The following is a 15,939-nucleotide window of genomic DNA, read 5'->3' as shown; positions in this document are numbered from 1 at the left end:
GTGTTCGCTGTTGTGCAGTTTACATCCATTCCACTCTTCTGTAGATGCTGATCTAAGCTGAGGCATCATGTGACTCACGTACAGATGGACTGGGACTAAAAGACTGCACTTAACAGACACAGCACGTATATACTACACACACATACATTATGTGTGTGTGTGTGTGTGTGTGTGTGTGTGTGTGTGTGTGTGTGTGTGTGTGTGTGTGTGTGTGTGTGTGTGTGTGTGTGTGTGTGTGAGTGTGTGTGTGTGTGTGTGTGTGTGTGTGTGTGTGTGTGTGTGTGTGTCATATTTTTGAATGAGGAAAAATCACAGTTAAATTGCATTGTATAAACAATACAAAAATATGATAAATATATTATAATATATATACAGTATATATATATATACACACACACACACGCACAATTAAATAATTTCTATAATAAAAAAATATTATGTAAAATGTATTATGTAAAAATAAACAATAAAATGTAATTAGAATATTAATAAATTTCAATATATATTGATTTAATAATGTATGTCAATTTTTATTATTTAATATATATTTATATTATGTTTGTACTTAATATGTTACTAAATTAATATATTATTTCCATTTATACGTTGCAGTTTAACTGTGATTTTTCTAGGTAATAAAAGCATAACAAAACCCACAATTGAATTGGATCATATAAAAATGTAATATATTATAAAATACAAATAAATTATAAATATAATATATATATAAAAAGATTATTATATATATATATATATATATATATATATATTATAGATTATTAAAATATATATAATATGGCTGTATGAAGCACTGGGTCTTGTGGTCTCGCTGTCAAAACCTATATATATATTTGTAAATTATCTTTTTATATATTATATTTATAATTTATTTGTATTTTATAATATATTACATTTCTATATATATATATATATATATATATATATATATATATATATATATATATATATATATATATATATACTTAAACAGTAGGCCTATATAATTCTTTTTATACGGTGCAATTTAACTCTGCTTTTTCCAGGTATTAAAATAGTTTCTTCTCCTTTTAAATCCTTGCATATACTTTTATAAATTTCTATATAGGTTTTGACAGCGAGACCACAGCGAGTCCCAGTGTTATCTTTTCAAGAATCAAAATTATTCTGCCAAACCCCATCAACTCCAGCATACAGGAAGATTAGAAAAATCCAATTACATAAATAAGAATGAAATTCACTGTGGTGTAACATTTAGACTTTTTCCCCCCCTGGTTGTTTCTAATTTTCTTGACAACTAAATTGCAGAATTTCCAGCAATGCCTTAAAAAAGCTAAAACACATCAGACAAACACACAGCGCAAAGATCAAACTCTTCTCCCACAGTCTTGCCAGGTGTTCAAATCCCATTAGCTGTTAGTTAAGCTTTAGTTTGTCCTCTCTGCACACACACACACACACACACACACACACACACACACACACACACACACACACACACACACATACTTGTTTTTGTGGTATAGAAGGACACTGATGCCCAAACAAGTTTGGTGGTGGTATATGGGGACACCCCTTTCCCAATGCCCTACAGTGATGATACAAATATCAAAAATTTTGTTTTAATCTGCAGATCACAAATCTGACTTCAAATGTTCTATACACACAACAGAACAGAAAATATTACCATATGATATTTTGGTGGTACACAAGGACATTCCCGCCCATCCTAAAATGTTCCCGCCTATGACATAATTGTGATTTTTGGGGCCCGACTTGATTATGAGGACACTCTTTTTACAATACACTAAATATGTCATTTCAGTGGATTACAGGGACCAATGTGTTTTACTGGTACATGACCACACACACACACAAACCTGACAACACAGTGTATTACCAAGACTAAGGTGATTTAAGAGGACTGGATCTTAAACACAATACACAACTGCATAATCCAACATTATAAGGACGAGTGTGTTTAATGGTACATGCCCACACACACACACAAACCTGACAACACGGTGTATTACCAAGACTAAGGTGATTTAAGAGTACCGGATCTCAAATACAATACACAAAACAACTTGCAACATTACAGGGACAGAGGTGTTTTAGAAGTGCTTTAATTATGACTTCAATAATATCATCATAAACATTGAGTTTTTTCAGTTTTACCATGTAATACAATCATGACATACCATTTTAAGGGGAAAGTGACATCCACAAACTTAAAAACATGGTCAATAAAACTTGCACAACTGTGTGATCTTTCAGAAAGCATACAGTATCATTACTGTTTTGACATATTAAAATGACAAGCAGATGAACCATTCAAAACTTCGAAAAGATTGACAAAACAGCCCTTGGAAACAGGCACAATTTAAAGACGTCATTAAACAGGCTTTGAAATGTATAAAATGAACTCACTCAACATGCAATAAATGCTGCAACATGTAGAGAAACCGACTTACAAGGGACGGTTTACCTAAAGACAATTCTGTTATTTCCAGAAAATGTAAACAGAATTGTCAAGTTTCAAAGCAGAATTACAGAGATAACAGGAAAAGTATTCAACAAAGTTAGTTTGGGCTGTACATCAGCTCTAGAAGAGTATAGTGTCATTAGAATACAACTATCATTGTAAGTACAAAAGCTCTCATGTGTTTAGAGATTACTAAAGCATGTATTATTCTGTACAGAGAATGAGAGTGAGGCAGAAATTGAAAACCCACGGAAAGGATCCTCAGCGGTCTTACACTGCTGGCATTCAGTCAGTGTGGCCAGTTTTTCTTTGGTTATACACTCACCTAAAGGATTATTAGGAACACCTGTTCAATTTCTCATTAATGCAATTATCTAATCAACCAATCACATGGCAGCTGCTTCAATGCATTTAGGGGTGTGGTCCTGGTCAAGACAATCTCCTGAACTCCAAACTGAATGTCAGAATGGGAAAGAAAGGTGATTTAAGCAATTTTGAGCGTGGCATGGTTGTTGGTGCTAGACGGGCCGGTCTGAGTATTTCACAATCTGCTCAGTTACTGGGATTTTCACGCACAACCATTTCTAGGGTTTACAAAGAATGGTGTGAAAAGGGAAAAGCATCCAGTATGCGGCAGTCCCGTGGGCGAAAATGCCTTGTTGATGCTAGAGGTCAGAGGAGAATGGGCCGACTGATTCAAGCTGATAGAAGAGCAACTTTGACTGAAATAACCACTCGTTACAACCGAAGTATGCAGCAAAGCATTTGTGAAGCCAGAACACGCACAACCTTGAGGCGGATGGGCTACAACAGCAGAAGACCCCACCGGGTACCACTCATCTCCACTACAAATAGGAAAAAGAGGCTACAATTTGCACGAGCTCACCAAAATTGGACAGTTGAAGACTGGAAAAATGTTGCCTGGTCTGATGAGTCTTGATTTCTGTTGAGACATTCAGATGGTAGAGTCAGAATTTGGCGTAAACAGAATGAGAACATGGATCCATCATGCCTTGTTACCACTGTGCAGGCTGGTGGTGGTGGTGTAATGGTGTGGGGGGTGTTTTCTTGGCACACTTTAGGCCCCTTAGTGCCAATTGGGCATCGTTTAAATGCCACGGCCTACCTGAGCATTGTTTCTGACCATGTCCATCCCTTTATGACCACCATGTACCCATCCTCTGATGGCTACTTCCAGCAGGATAATGCACCATGTCACAAAGCTCGAATCATTTTAAATTGGTTTCTTGAACATGACAATGAGTTCACTGTACTAAAATGGCCCCCACAGTCACCAGATCTCAACCCAATAGAGCATCTTTGGGATGTGGTGGAACGGGAGCTTCGTGCCCTGGATGTGCATCCCACAAATCTCCATCAACTGCAAGATGCTATCCTATCAATATGGGCCAACATTTCTAAAGAATGCTTTCAGCACCTTGTTGAATCAATGCCACGTAGAATTAAGGCAGTTCTGAAGGCGAAAGGGGGTCAAACACAGTATTACTATGGTGTTCCTAATAATCCTTTAGGTGAGTGTATGTGCCTTAAAATGTTCAATTACAGTTGTAACTTCAGCATTTGACCAGCACACTTTTTGTCCTTTCCACAAGGTTTTCAATTCCTGCCTCATGTTCATTCTCTGTACAGAAGAATACATGCTTTAGTAAACTCTAACTATATGAGAGCTCATGTACTTACAATGGTAGTCATATTCAGATTTAAACCTCAGGTACCTTGAGGAACTTCAGTGGTTTCTCGATAGGCATCTTCTGAACACCTGTAGGAAATCAGTTATAGACAGATCAGAAACTCAGATGTAACTCAAACCTGCATCTAGAACTTAAAACTGGTTATACATCTGATCTCTAAAAATTACATTTCAAATGACATTCAAAACATTATTCTGGAGATGGAATGTTGTGTTAAACATCTCCTTTTCAAAGTTTTTGACCAACATGAACATGATAAACTTATTGGTTTGGTACTGATTCCATTCATTTTGTTCTAGAAAAATTGTTATTTATAATAATATCTGATTATTGATAACTGATTTTTACAATTAATGGCAAAAGGAATGTTTAGAAATGTAATTTGATATTATCTACTGGCACACTATAGTATGATATATATATACATACACTATGAACAATTCTAAACGCTTTTGTTTTTGCCCCCATTTTTCATGAGCTGAACTAAAAGTTCTAAGACTTTTTCTATGTACACAAAAGGCCTATTTCTCTCAAATATTGTTCACAAATCTGTCTAAATCTGTGTTAGTGAGCACTTCTCCTTTGCCGAGATAATCCATCCACCTCACAGGTGTGGCATATCAAGATACTGATTAGACAGCATGATGATTGCACAGGTGTGCCTTAGGCTGGCCACAATAAAAGGCCACTCTAAAATGTGCAGTTTTGTGTGGTCTCAGGGGGTCTGGAAACAAGTCATTATCTGGTGTGACCATCATTTGCCTCACGCAGTGCAACACATCTCCTTCGCATAGAGTTGATCAGGTTGTTGATTGTGGCCTGTGGAATGTTGGTCCACTCCTCTTCAATGGCTGTGTTGGATATTGGCAGGACCTGGAACACGCTGTCGTATACGCCGATTCAGAGCATCCCAAACATGCTCAATGGGTGACATGTCCGTTAGTATGCTGGCCCTGCAAGAACTGGGATGTTTTCAGCTTCCAGGAATTGTGTACAGATCTTTGCAGAATAGGGCCGTGCATTATCATGCTGCAACATGAGGTGATGGTTGTGGATGAATGGCACAACAATGGGCCTTAGGATCTCATCACGGTATCTCTGTGCATTCAAAGTGCCATCAATAAAATGCACCTGCGTTGGTTGTCTATAACATACGCCTGCACATACCATAACCCCACCATGGGCCACTCGATTCCCAACGTTGACATCAGCAAACCGCTCACCCACATGACGCCATACACGCTGTCTACCATCTGCCCTGTACAGTGAAAACCGGTATTCATCCGTGAAGAGAACACCTCTCCAAAGTGCCAGACGCCATCGAATGTGAGCATTTGCCCACGCAGGTCGTTTACAACGACCAACTGCAGGTCGAGACCCCGATGAGGACGATGAGCATGCAGATGAGCTTCCCTGAGACGGTTTTTGACAGTTTGTGCAGAAATTCTTTGGTTATGCAAACCGATTGTTGCAGCAGCTGTCCGGGTGGCTGGCCTCAACGGTGTTGGAGGTGAAGATGCTGGATATGGAAGTCCTGGGCTGGTGTGGTTACACACGGTCTGCGGTTGTGAGGCCGGTTGGATGTACTGCCAAATTCTCTGAAAAGCCTTTGGAGACGGCTATGGTAGAGAAATGAACATTCAATTCACGGGCAACAGCAGGTGGACATTCCTGCTGTCAGCATGCCAATTGCACGCTCCCTCAAAACTTGCAACATCTGTGGCATTGTGCTGTGTGATAAAACTGCACATTTTAGAGTGGCCTTTTATTGTGGACAGCCTAAGGCACACCTGTGCAATAATCATGCTGTCTAATCAGTATCTTGATATGCCACACCTGTGAGATGGATGGATTAACTCGGCAAAGGAGAAGTGCTCACTAACACAGATTTAGACAGATTTGTGAACAATATTTGAGAGAAACAGGCCTTTTGGGTACATAGAAAAAGTCTTAGAACTTAGATCTATAATTTTGTTCAGTGAATATAACTGGCTTAAAACCATTTTTCTTTGGTGAAAATACTAACGTAAAATTGCACTACAATATATATTGGTTTAAAATAATAATAAACATGTTCATAAACACAAACTTGTTATGCTGGGTACACACCAAAAGATAATCAGGCTGATTTTGGGCTGATTTCCCCCTTCTGAAAATCCTAGCTGTGTCCCGATTATCTTGATGGTTATAGATTATCTTATCAGATTTTCCCTTGGTGTGAGGTGTGTTAAGAGTGTCCGAACCTGATCGGAAGAACGTCAGAGCCGACCTGATCGCGAATCGCAAATATTCAACATGTGGAATATTTACGATCAGAAATCCTGAAATGTGGGGGGAAGCCCGAGGACAAACACGCGCATGCTCTGGAGATTATCACGTGAAAGGAAACCATATCCAATCAAAAAGCGAGATGAAGGAAGACGGAAGCATAAGAAACGCAGTCATGGCGCAGCACAAACTGAAATTGATGTGGACAGCAGAGATGGAGGATCAGCTTGTTGATTTGTGGCGCAAATGTTTACACAACGTGTTGTGTAAAACATTTCCAAACACTATCATCGCAATTGCTTCCTGCATATCGTCCGCCATGCTTATTCTGAGGTCTCTAGAGTGTTAACAGTCGAGACTCTGGTTGCATGGTCTTTAGGGTTGGGTATCTAGAACCGGTTCCAAAATGCCAAAAACCGGGGATTCGATAAGTCGCGCACACTTCGATTCCGCTTATCGATTCCTTACTTTGGTGATGCTCACATGCGCGAGGTGAATGTCAGTGAGCATTTGTTTACAGTTGTATTGATCTGCCAGGACCTGCCTGCCGCACATGCGCTGTACGTTATATTTACGATGGCGGAGCGCAGCAGACTTTCGAAAGTTTGGTTAAGCTTTTCAAAAAAAGATGAAAATACAGCGAATTGTATCACATGCAAGAAAGACAAACTAGAGCCGCATAATTCTGGATAAAATGAGAACCAGTTTTGTTTAAAATAGAGATCATGAATAAATACATCAGACAATTAATACGAGTCGAGTCTATAATTCCTTAAAGTGTTATATATATATATATATATATATATATATATATATATATATATATATATATATATATATATATATATATATATATATATACAGTATATTGTAAATTAAGATGCATTGTCACAGTTTTACTGGTAATAGCCTAAATGTAACAAGAATAAAAGGTAGAAAAAAGTATTTGCTCTCTTTTTTCTCTCCAATAAATATTGGAATCGAAACCAAGAATCGTTAAGAACCGGATTCGATAAGCAGAATCGGAATCGTTAAAATTTAAACGATACCCAACCCTAACGGTCTTTTCACATCATGGCACACCACACACTATATGAGCAAAACGGTTAAATCTAGGATTTTTTGTCCTCATGTTTGTGGTCCATCACATTTTGAAAATCTTATAAGATGTAAAATCTTTTGGTGTGTACCCATCATTAGTTGACACATACCAACATTACTGGAGACGCCTGCAGCTCCAGCAGGAACATCACCTTCAGAACCGCTTTCATCAGGATCACTGGCATCAGAGTCCGTCATACTGATCTCATCTTAAAGAAAAAGAGACATTTAAAACAAGAACATCTTCAGTTTAACCTGTATTGAGAAGTCATTTATGAAACATGACAAATGGCACCGTTTAATAATAATAATCATATTAATAACAACTATAATACTTCACTAAGATCACTATTATTAGAATTATCGCCTAGACAGTGATATACTAATACTGTCAATGAAAAATTAATATTTTATAATGAGTATATTATTTTACAATAAGAGGTTATAATACTTTCTTAATTTCTTCACTTAAGCTGTTATACTGGCAGAAACCTGCAGTTTAAGTGAAAACAGGTTTATAAACGCATCTTATTGAAAAATTGTATTACTACAAAAAATGTGGATATAATGCGAATGTGAAAATAGAGAGTAACTGGTGCTGGTTGCGTTCCCAAATGCATGTTAAACTTATGGCACATGCAGAGATGGAGTTCACTGCATTCATTCCCTGTGAAACGAGGCATGGAAAAAGCCAGATCATGAGCTGATCGAGCGAGCAAAGTGTGCTCTTCAGTTTGAAACACGCAGCACAACAGACTACAGACTTACTTTCTTATCGTCTTTTGCGATTTGATAAGGGCATTGAGCCATATTGTGCTTTTGATTTTAGTATGTTTGAGAGATGCTTTACCAAAGCAATTGCGCAAAACACAAAGACAATTTATGTTATTATGAGGCGTAAAAATATTTTCGGTTCTTTTGGTTCAAACTGTGGAGGGACAGATTAGACTGTGGTCAGTCACTAGAGTAAAGGTAATTAATGGTAACACTATGAATTTTACTCCTCCCAAAAATGCCAAATAATAAACAGGTGACAGCGTATTTTAGGCTATATGACACGTTATAGTGAGATATGACAGCGCTTCTGCAACACGCATCACTGCAGATGAGTAGCTGAGGATCTCTTCAGCATGCTGATGCACAAAATACAAACTAAAAATAAATTAAAGTAAGTCGCAGATGCTCAACACACAGTCATCTTCATTAAAAGTAGTGAGAATAAATGATTTTACCAGTGCTGATGCTACTCTCTCTCCTATTGATCTTAAAATTAGCTGATGATACAAAAAATGCTGCTCATAGCGGTAGCTTTCGATGACGTGAACACCGTTAAATCTGATATAGCGCGGGAATTGAAGATCGGATTTATGTCCGTTTTGTGAAGACACATTTATGTGGCCAAGTGTAAATGGAATTGTTTTGACAATGAAATGACCAGGTGTAAAACAGCCCCAAAGATGATGTGAAAAAGTTCTTTCTAGACTAGCATTTCCTAAAATGATGCAATGCTCTTTTTATTACCATCTCAACACAGTCTTGATCCTCCAATGATGATTGTTCCTTCTCAGGGCTCACCTGAAAGCAAGGCAAAGAAAGAAAAAATAAACATCTATTAGAGACAAAGGATTCAGAGATTCTCCAAATGAAGCAGCACAGATACTTGACTCCATTAACACTGACTGATCACTGTCATAAAACATAAAATTAAAACATTACATTATCAATGATATACTTGAGCAAAAGAAGGCTGATGACGCCAAACTAATTCAGGTATGATGGGACATTTCAAACCACTCAGTATTAATACTGATCAAATTAATGAGATGAATAGTGACTTAAGATTTAAAACACTGTGACATAAGTTGTAATCAAGTATAAAGTTAAAACCCTATAAATATATGGTCATAACCAATCAGGGATGCATGAAAATAAATGCTCATTGATGTTGTCGTTGTCAATCCGATAAGAAAATTAGGCCGCTATATTAACACTAATAAATAATGGATTTCTTCCTTCAGCTTCAGATGTGCGCTGTTCACCGTGATGGTTTTGAAATGTTTGAATCACAAATCTGTGAAATCAGCGCATTGTTACAGGGAGAGTTCGCTTGTGGAATTGTAAGTTGTAATATTTTTTATTTTTGTTATATATCTGATTTATCTCATATAGGATGCATTTGGCTGAGTTAATGAGTGCTACAGTAAACACTTCACTGTAGGCCACACCGGTGGTCAGCAAAACATTAATTATGATTGGGACTGTCATATATACATAACACTATAATGAGCAAACTATTGCATTAAAAACGTCGTGAATTCTTTGGGTTTAGTTGCTGTGTTTCAGCGTGTTGTCCTGGGAGGAGCGCATCCACAACAGGAGTTTCACTATGTAATAGTTGATTACTATTAATAATAGCTCAAGTTAATCTGTGCATGATTTTGTGCAAGTATAAGTTGTAATATTGTGTTTATTTTGTATAAATATCTAATTTATCATATATAGGTTGTGTTCCGTTGAGCTAAAACCATCTAACAAAGCCTCAGGTTTAGGGGTGTTCCTTCAGCTCTTTAGGCCATTTCATTTTAAGTTTAATGTTGTCTAATAACATTTTAATTTCATTTGATTTATTATTATTATTATTATTATTAAGGCAATAGATGTTTTGGTAAAACTTCACAATACATATGTTATTGCATTAACTAACATGAACTAACAGAGAAAAACTTTTGTTAATGTGAGTTAATAAAATATGTGAGTTCATGTTAGTTCACAGTGCATTAAATTAACAGATACAACACTGGATCCTAAAATGTCTTGGAAAATGTTGAGATTAACGTTAAGTAAGATAAACATTAAGTAAATCATGTAGAAGTATTGTTCATTCATTGTTAGTTCATGTTAACTAATACTAACAAGATGAAACCTTTTTATAAAGTATTGCCATTTTTTTATAAAGAAAGTTGGAAATATGAATGTAAAATTTATTTTAGAAGCTAAGAAACCTTACACTGGTTCAAACTAGGCCACTACTGTATATGTTTGATTTATGTTGAAGTGTTTGGGACATTGGCTTTAAAGTCGGCATGAAATGGAAGTTGAGATTGTCATTTTTTCCTTGTTGTGATGTATATCCGAGTGAAACTGCTTCTGAAATTAGAAAAAAATGTAGGGCGGGGCTTGATTTCGTCCTTCGGGAATTGATTGGATCGTTGGAGGTTGGGCGTTGCAAACAAAATGGAGGCAGATTTGAATGCCAGTTTACATTCAGTTGTGGAGGATTTCTCTCCACCGGACTCCCCCACCGTTACCCTCACATGAAGGATTTTTTTATTGAGGAGCCCAGCGACGAGAACAAGGACAAGCAGCTAAATTTTCAGGCAGGAATCAGACCATATTTATATGAGCCTCCCGCGAAACGAGACAAACACCGATAGCCGCACCCTCATGGGCTCTGGCCGCACCCTTTCGCCATGGCACATGACCAAAAGAGAAGAGAGGTCGTTTTCGAGGGGGGAGGGAAGGGTAATGTATTTGATTAAAGATTATAAGGGTACATGAATTTTGAAAAAATAATGAAGTGCACAGATAAATCATTTATAATAAACACTACAATATTACATATAAAAAGAAGATTTGTCAAATTTGATTTCATGCCGACTTTAAATGATGTGCGTTTCGTTTTTGTAATCAGGCTTTCAAAGTATATCAAATTTTGGATTTAGATTCATCGGCTAATATATCAGATATCGGCTTTCGAATATAAAGAATGATCAGTTATCGGCCCAAATGTTCATATCGCTGTATCCCTAATTTAATTTCCAAAAAAACAATACCTTCTGTACATCTCTGGCCTCTGACTGGGACGGGGACGGACTCTTCATTTCGAGAGTGGAGGGTTCAACCTCACTGAGAGTCTACAAAACATAACATTAGACATGAAACAGTGGTGTAAATGTGTGAACACTAGATCTCACAGATGTCTCTGCTTCGTTTGCTCGTTCTCTTCCAGCACAACTCTCACTTACCTTGTCTAGTCCCACAGTCAGAGCAGCACAATCACTGTCTGATGACCACTGGCTCTTATGGCTCATCTGAGAATATGAAATTAAGCGTTACATACAGAAACACTTCACCTAAGAGTTTAAAAAAAGCATTATAAATGGAATATATAAAGGATAATGTACAGTCAGTCAGTAATTAATACAAAATAAACTGACAGGATAATAAGGGTCCTGATACACAGCTACCTATCAATAAATATTTGCACATGAAATACTGATTTGAGATAATATACAAGATTACAAAATAGTTAAAGTTTTCAAATCAATATTTAAATGCTACCACAAGGTAATGTTCACGGCTTTTATGCATCACATTACATGTGTTTTCATTACAGTGTGTCAGGTTGTGTGTAGCTTTACACCAGTTTTATGAGGACACCGTTTTATGAGGACATCATAAGAACAGGTTCCTGATGTTTGACTTGACAGAAGAATCTCAGTGTGTTGTGTAAGTTTGACAGAATCCTGGTCTATGAGGACACAGTTTTATGAGGACATCATAAGAAAATGATCCTGATGTTTGACTTTGACTGAGTGTGTTGTGTAAGTTTGACAGAATACTGGTCTATGAGGACACTAGATTTACTGGGACACTGGTAACTAGATACATTTGGACGGCACTGAGTTCAAGTGTGTGTATGTATGAGAGTGATACGAGACATTGCGCCTGTGCTAGATGTACAGTAAGTGATCGTGACTCACTTCTTACACACACAATCATAATTCAGTGACTGATAACTGTGGCAAATAATCTGTTTCTGAGGAAACAGAGTTATTACATTAACTTATTGGATACCTTTAGAGTTGCTGTATCTTGTTCAGGTTTCATCTGATTCTTCAGAGTTATCATCTGAAAAAAAAAGTAGTAAAAATATATAAAAAAGACAAATAAATAATAATTTTAGTATCACTTATTGAAAGCCAAACAGAGGTTGCTATTTTTTACCAACTTCTTCAATGATTATATTTAATCTGACAAGCACAAATAGTTTTCGCTATTGGTATTAGCCACAATGAGCTGTGAATTATGGGTTATCAGTATCGATCCTAATATTCCATATGTGTGTCCCGGTAAATCTAGTGTCCTCATAGACCAGGATTCTGTCAAACTTACACAACACACTGAGATTCTCCAGTCAAGTCAAACATCAGAACATTGCTCTTATGATGTCCTCATAAAACGGTGTCCTCATAAAACAGGTGTAAGACACACACACACTTGACACACTGTAATGAACATGCATGTAATGTGATGCATTAAAGTCATGAACATTAACTTGTAGGGCTGCACAATGTATTGCTTTATCATTCATACCCATCTGTGGTAGTGACATTGCAGTACAGGCCTCTGTGAAGTCAGGCTATGTAAAGACTCTGCCGTGTTATTTTACAGTTGATTACTCAAGTTCTGTACCTAAATGCTGTTAGACTTACCTGGAATATATGAGGCATTGTTTATTTCACATCTTTGTTCATTTTTTTTATCTCTGCTTGCAATTTATTATTTTCTATGCAGATGCAAACCCCTACAAAATCACACCAATCATTCTAGAATGATTAATTATTTCCAAATAGAGCTATTCAAGACATCTGGTGAAATTGCTTTTCATATTGAAAAACTTTTGTTAATGTGAGTTAATAAAATATGTGAGTTCATGTTCGTTCACAGTGCATTAAATTAACAGATACAACACTGGATCCTAAAATGTCTTGGAAAATGTTGAGATTAACGTTAAGATAAACGTTAAGTAAATCCTGTAGAAGTATTGTTCATTCATTGTTAGTACATGTTAACTAATACTAACAAGATGAAACCTTTTTGTAAAGTGTTGTCATTTTTTTATAAAGAAAGTTGGAAATATGAATGTAAAATTCATTTTAAAAGTTAAGGAATCTTACATTAGGCCACTGTACTATTATGTTTGATTTATGTTGAAGTGTTTGGGACATTGGCTTTAAATGATGTGCGTTTCGTTTTTGTAATCAGGCTTTCAAAGTATATCAAATTTTGGATTTAGATTCATCGGCTAATATATCAGATATCGGCTTTCGAATATAAAGAATGATCAGTTATCGGCCCAAATGTTCATATCGCTGTATCCCTAATTTAATTTCCAAAAAAACAATACCTTCTGTACATCTCTGGCTTCTGACTGGGACGGGGACGGACTCTTCATTTCGAGAGTGGAGGGTTCAACCTCACTGAGAGTCTACAAAACATAACATTAGACATGAAACAGTGGTGTAAATGTGTGAACACTAGATCTCACAGATGTCTCTGCTTCGTTTGCTCGTTCTCTTCCAGCACAACTCTCACTTACCTCGTCTAGACCCACAGTCAGAGCAGCACAATCACTGTCTGATGACCACTGGCTCTTATGGCTCATCTGAGAATATGAAATTAAGCGTTACATACAGAAACACTTCACCTAAGAGTTTAAAAAAAGCATTATAAATGGAATATATAAAGGATAATGTACAGTCAGTCAGTAATTAATACAAAATAAACTGACAGGATAATAAGGGTCCTGATACACAGCTACCTATCAATAAATATTTGCACATGAAATACTGATTTGAGATAATATACAAGATTACAAAGTTAAAGTTTTCAAATCAATATTTCAATATTTAAATGCTACCACAAGGTAATGTTCACGGCTTTTATGCATCACATTACATGTGTTTTCATTACAGTGTGTCAGGTTGTGTGTAGCTTTACACCAGTTTTATGAGGACACCCTTTTATGAGGACATCATAAGAGCATGTTCCTGATGTTTGACTTGACAGAAGAATCTCAGTGTGTTGTGTAAGTTTGACAGAATCCTGGTCTATGAGGACACAGTTTTATGAGGACATCATAAGAGCATGTTCCTGATGTTTGACTTTGACTGAGTGTGTTGTGTAAGTTTGACAGAATACTGGTCTATGAGGACACTAGATTTACTGGGACACTGGTAACTAGATACATTTGGACGGCACTGAGTTCAAGTGTGTGTATGTATGAGAGTGATACGAGACATTGTGCCTGTGCTAGATGTACAGTAAGTGATCGTGACTCACTTCTTACACACACAATCATAATTCAGTGACTGATAACTGTGGCAAATAATCTGTTTCTGAGGAGCACTGGTCGCATGGCACTGCTTATGCATGGAAACCCTGAACTCACCTTTATAATGATTGCTGAATCTGCCCTGGAGCTCATCTGTGTCTGTAAACGGCATGCCCTCTTCCAGATCTTGATCTTCTCCTTCACTGACTCACTTCAGCCATCATCCCATGTGTCTGCGCGCATAGAAAAAGACTCTCACGACCATTGCATTTCATTTGACCTATTATTCAAAAAGCTTGTTTTAAATAAATTGATCAATTATGGTAAACAGCATTCAAGTTATTTTAATACTTTATTATATGATATTTAAGGAATATGTTAATTGATAATAACTATTCATTCATAGATTTCATTCACAATTAATATTATAGGCAATAATAGTGACAGTATTAATAAGACTGAATCAAACAGAGTTCTAATAATATTCAGAGTAGCCTATATTTTATTATAGTCAGGAGTAATAAGAGCACATATTTGTGTCTTAATGTGTTTAAAGCAAGCATAACTGTAGTAATATTAACAGTAGCATATCAGGATACTGTACTGGGTGAAATAGCCTCCCCTTCACATACTGAAACGTTAGTCATGCCAACGCGTTATTATGATGGCTAGACTATTTTATGAGATCAGAAAAGGTAGCAGTTACAAATATAGTGCAATCGAAAACGAGTTTAAAATGACAAGCATCGCTGATTCCCTCATGTCAGTCTGTAAACAGAATCACTAACTTATAGGTCCGCTAGCACGGTTAGCATCACGCGCTAGCTGCTTTCTAACTGTAAAACGAGCAGCGAAGAGCATACAGAACATGCACAAACAAGCCAACCGGACCCACGTGCTATTAGAGAAGCAATTAAACAACATTATAACTTACCTTTTGGATAACAGTTGCCTTCATCAGGTCCACAGATGTCTTCTCAGGTGCAGAGTTTGTCCAGTCCAAACAGGAAATGACGTGACGACGAATGACTACACCTCTGATTACGTTGTACTTATCATAATATAAACGGGATTTTATTTATTTATTTATCATATATTTAATGCACAATTAATAAATTACAGGCAAAAATACTTAAATAATTAGTATTTTGCATTAGTTGCTACACATTTTAAAGCTGATTGAAGCTCCGCCCACTGGCGCCATCTTGTTTTCGCGATCTCCCGCCTACCGGTACCGATCTGACCAATCACTAAAGCTG

The 15,939-nt window shown here is 36.8% G+C and overlaps 2 protein-coding genes across 7 annotated transcripts in view; both read right to left on the bottom strand.

The window, feature by feature from the left end:
* The window catches only part of klhl29 (kelch like family member 29), a 308,679-nt gene that overhangs the window by 144,096 nt on the left and 148,644 nt on the right, over nucleotides 1-15,939 (bottom strand). The gene's annotated exons all lie outside the window — the stretch shown is intronic.
* Nucleotides 2,107-15,707, bottom strand: LOC308698665 (uncharacterized protein). 6 transcript variants are annotated; one of them, XM_081378913.1, is made up of 11 exons: nucleotides 15,615-15,707; nucleotides 14,798-14,913; nucleotides 13,946-14,011; nucleotides 13,754-13,834; nucleotides 12,421-12,474; nucleotides 11,589-11,654; nucleotides 11,397-11,477; nucleotides 9,085-9,138; nucleotides 7,674-7,772; nucleotides 4,184-4,262; nucleotides 2,114-3,425 (listed from the first exon to the last, which is right to left on the bottom strand). In XM_081378913.1, the coding sequence occupies exons 2-9, from the start codon at nucleotides 14,831-14,833 to the stop codon at nucleotides 7,758-7,760; spliced, it is 453 nt and encodes a 150-aa protein (XP_081235039.1). In that variant the 5' UTR covers nucleotides 14,834-14,913; nucleotides 15,615-15,707; the 3' UTR covers nucleotides 2,114-3,425; nucleotides 4,184-4,262; nucleotides 7,674-7,757. The 6 variants fall into 6 exon arrangements, with proteins under 6 accessions (XP_081235038.1, XP_081235039.1, XP_081235041.1 ...); XM_081378914.1 differs by having other exon boundaries at nucleotides 3,413-3,425; nucleotides 4,219-4,262; XM_081378912.1 differs by having other exon boundaries at nucleotides 2,107-4,262.

This window comes from Scardinius erythrophthalmus, assembly GCF_964197995.2.
Source record: "Scardinius erythrophthalmus genome assembly, chromosome: 11".
In the NCBI taxonomy this organism is placed as follows: domain Eukaryota; kingdom Metazoa; phylum Chordata; class Actinopteri; order Cypriniformes; family Leuciscidae; genus Scardinius; species Scardinius erythrophthalmus.
The sequence above is the reverse complement of the archived record's forward strand: the minus strand, read 5'-3'. Positions and strand labels throughout refer to the sequence as shown.